Source organism: Hipposideros armiger, unplaced genomic scaffold, assembly GCF_001890085.2.
Source record: "Hipposideros armiger isolate ML-2016 unplaced genomic scaffold, ASM189008v1 scaffold_12, whole genome shotgun sequence".
NCBI classification, from domain to species: Eukaryota; Metazoa; Chordata; class Mammalia; order Chiroptera; family Hipposideridae; genus Hipposideros; species Hipposideros armiger.
In genome coordinates, this window is record NW_017731362.1 from 5,152,264 (window position 1) to 5,155,843 (window position 3,580).

Genomic DNA, 3,580 nt, shown 5'->3' on the forward strand with positions numbered 1-3,580 from the left:
CCAGACTGCTGAGTGTGGCATTCAAAGTCTTCTAGGATCCAGCCACCTCCAATCTGTTCAGCTTTCTCTCAGGCCATTGCCTTTATCAGGCTCCACTCTCAAGTGAAAGTAAACTCCTGCTTACCAAGTCCAACTGTGCTTTCCCATCTCACCCAGTGCACCTGTTCTTTTTGTAACTTCTGGAACAAGGGACGTGGAATCATATTGAAATGGACTTAAGTTCCAGCGGTTTTCCTTATTAGATGTGCAAATTTTAGTGGGTTATTTAACTCCGTTGATTTTCTGTTTCTTCATTGGTGTCTTGTGGGTATTTGTATCCTCGAAGCATTAATGAGAGCTATATAAAGTGCCTGACACATAGTAGGTGCTCAGATACTCCCTGTTTTCTGTGCCTTCCATGATGTCACGCATAGTGCTGGTCACACAGTTGTTCTCCACAACTGTTTGCTGAATTAGACTTCTGTACAAGAGCTTAGAGGGTTAAGAGTCAATTGAAAGGATGTCCCAGTCATAACTAATAAGAGCAGTGGTTCTCAGCCTGTGGGTCGCGACCCCTTTTGGGGTTGAATGACCCTTTCACAGGGGTCGCCTAAGACCATCGGAAAACAAAAAGATATTTACATTACAATTTATAACAGTAGCAAAATTACAGTTATAGAGTAGCAACGAAAATAATTTTATGGTTGGGGTCACCACAACATAAGGAACTGTATTAAGGGGTCACGGCATTAGGAAGGTTGAGAACTGCTGCTCTAGGGTGTGCGTTCACTGTTACACCACTCACCTGAGCATCTGGTCCAGCCGGCCTTCAAGGAAGGAGGGAGATTCCATATAGAGCCTCCGGAGGTGGTGCAGCCTAAGGAACTGAGAGGTGAATTGGGAGACATGCCTCTCCTTTTCCTCCTCTTCGGAGGCCTGCATGTGGATGTGGGAGAGAAACAGCGTGTGCACGTTACTCATCTGACCCAGGTAAGGAGCAAACATCCCCAGGGTGGACAGATTCCAGGTGCAGTTCACTTCCACCACCTGGATACAGTCCAGCTGCACCATAGCCAGGGCCTTCTTAATCTTCTTGATGGGCACTGCAAAAATCTTCAGGGTCTTACAGCACAGGTGGAGGGACCCTTCTCTCTGCTTGGCCCACCAGATGAGGTAGGTGAAGAACTGATCCTGGATCCTATCACTGAAGCTAAGGTCTATGAATACCTCCAAGGGGCCCAAGCGCTTCCTCATCCTGGACCTGGCCTCAGCCACCGGTCCCATCAGTGAGGGCTCCTGGGCCCTGGCTCCAGACCACATGCTCCAGAAGTTCTGACCAGTGTTCCGTAAATCCAGCACCTTCAGTTTCCACCTCCTGTGGGGGAAAGCAGGACATTGGCTGAAATGCTTGCAGGTCAACAGAATGAAGGCAGCAGAATGAGACCAAGCATCTCAGAGCTTAGGCAACAATGGGGCTTCCCCTCGGAGCTTGCACTTCACATCAGCGGCTCCCATGCCCTCTTCTTCCCTCTCTGCCTTTCTCCATCTCCTTCCCCTTCCATCCTTCTTGGCCTCTACTACTAGAGCCTTTAAGGATCACCGGGAGGAGGCAGGGGCATGTTCTTCCAGGCGCCCCGGCCTCTTAAGCCGTCCTCCACTTTCCAAAGTGGGCTCAGCACGGCCGAGGCCTCTCTGAGCTTCACTGGCACCATCAGAGAGCTCGGATCCACCCTTCGGCCCGCCACACTCCCTGACCCCAGTCGTCTTCCAGGATGCCCAGGACCTTTCTGGGCTACCTGGATCTGCCTCACCTGGGGCGAACCTTCTGGGCGAGCAGGATGTCAAGCCCATCCAATATAGCTTGTAAGGCCTTGTGCTGAGGCATTTGCATCAGGCCCCCCAGAGGGAGGCGGGCAAAGGGCCAGGCGAGCCCCATGGCCTTCAGGGACTCGCTGTGTCTCCCGCAGAACGCCTCCATGAACAGCGGCGGGAAGAGCTCAGTGGGCAGATACTCCAGAGATGCGATGACCAGGGCCTCGTCCCTTAGCAGGCTCTTCCCCGCCAGTTCCAGGAGTCCGGGTGGCGTCCGGACGCTCATCTTGAATCTGCTCCGAAGGGAACCCTGCGGAAGTGTCTAAGGAACACAGCATCTTTCTCAGGCCAAGCATGAGCACGCCCATCATCTGGTTCCCCACCCTTCAGAGGAACCAACGCAGGACCAAAGTCACTGCTCTGGCAAAGATGGAAGAGGCTCAGTTTACCCAGCTGCATCCTGGGCTCAGTGGCCACAGAGTCATAGTTCTGCTCCTACTGGCCCCAGGACAAGCATCTCGGAAGCACCCACTGCTTTAATTCCAGTCCCACTGGGAAGTGGGGACCAAGGAGACTGAAAGCTGACCCCCACCCTTTTGGGGGGAAAACTTTCAGACCATCACTCAAGGCCCTAAAACAACAGATATGGGAACATCATGCAACCCAACAAAGCCCACAGTTAACCTGGCCGGGAAAGGTTAAGATGATTCCCCTAAAATGGATGCCATTAGTCTTTAAAAATTGTTTAAAAATTTAAACAAGAAATTGTTAAAAAGTTGTGTAACAAAGCTTAGAGGTAAAAAACACTGAGATGTACACTTCTCTGCGTTCTCTCTTCCCATTTATTAGAATGACCATGTTGGGAAGGGGTTCGGGGGAACACGTTAGTTCACATTCAGTACAGACTCTACTCTTTAAAAATACTCTTCAATAATATGGAATGTTCTGAAACTTTTAGCTAAAGAAAGCCTAACTAGTAAAATCACAAAACCACCAAGTATGTGAGCTATAATCTAAGTGCACAGACTAAATATTTAAAATGTCAAGAAGTAAAACGCCAGGTTTTTTTTCATTAGAAAAAAAAATTCAGCTCATTTAAGGCATTTTAAAATGACAAATCAAAGCACAAATCAAAATGTTTGGGATTAAGGCAAAACTGCACTTAGAGGCAAAGCCGAAGCTTAAATCTGTTCATCTGAAAATAAAGAAAGAAGAATGCTCTCCTTGCCCTCTCAGGCTGCATGCCGGCTGCCTTAGGTAAGGCGGTGTGTCCTTAGCTGAGGCAGGTAACTTACCTGCCCTGAGATGGTTGGCTGAGTGCTCAGACCTCAGACCTGGGAGGGAACCAAGGCGGTGGTGACTCCAGAGCTGTTTCTCTATCTCTTCTTTGGTGCCTGAGTCTTTTATAGACCTTTCTAATCACATCTTCCCTTTTCAACTACTAACCTCCAATCAGAAAGCAATAACCTGAATAGACTCCTCAATCCCCATCCAGGTAATCCTGATGGGATCTTCACCTTTCTCCAGATTAAATGATTGAATCAGACCTCCATTGAGGACAGAGAAAGAATTAGGGAGGGGCACAGTTGAGGAGTCAGTTCCTTGATTCATAGACGCTGATTGAGTTTTCCTGATAATGGGACCTTCCTCATTCTCAGTATGAGACGGAATGGGTGTACTCTGTTCCTGACTTTAGACAAAACTAACAAAACCTGAAAGCCCCATTCCTGGGGGGTCTTTGGCCACATCAAAATGATCAGAATGTTCCCGAGTTAAAATAGCTTTGTGA

At 48.7% G+C, this 3,580-nt stretch overlaps 1 protein-coding gene across 1 annotated transcript; it reads right to left on the reverse strand.

Moving 5' to 3' along the window:
- Positions 1-327: 327 nt before the first annotated feature.
- On the reverse strand, positions 328-2,077 carry LOC109394234 (PRAME family member 20-like). Its single transcript, XM_019664124.1, has 3 exons — positions 1,791-2,077; positions 785-1,354; positions 328-460 (listed from the first exon to the last, which is right to left on the reverse strand). The coding sequence occupies exons 1-3, from the start codon at positions 2,075-2,077 to the stop codon at positions 328-330; spliced, it is 990 nt and encodes a 329-aa protein (XP_019519669.1).
- Positions 2,078-3,580: the final 1,503 nt, after the last annotated feature.

Coding starts and splice junctions, on each gene's coding strand:
- LOC109394234 (XM_019664124.1), bottom strand. CDS start 2,077: ATGAGCGTCCGGACGCCACCCGGACTCCTGGAACTGGCGGGGAAGAGC. Junction 1,355..1,790: donor GCCCAGAAGGTTCGCCCCAG/GTGAGGCAGATC, acceptor TTTCCCCCACAG/GAGGTGGAAACTGAAGGTGC. Junction 461..784: donor CGGCTGGACCAGATGCTCAG/GTGAGTGGTGTA, acceptor GCTCTTGTACAG/AAGTCTAATTCAGCAAACAG.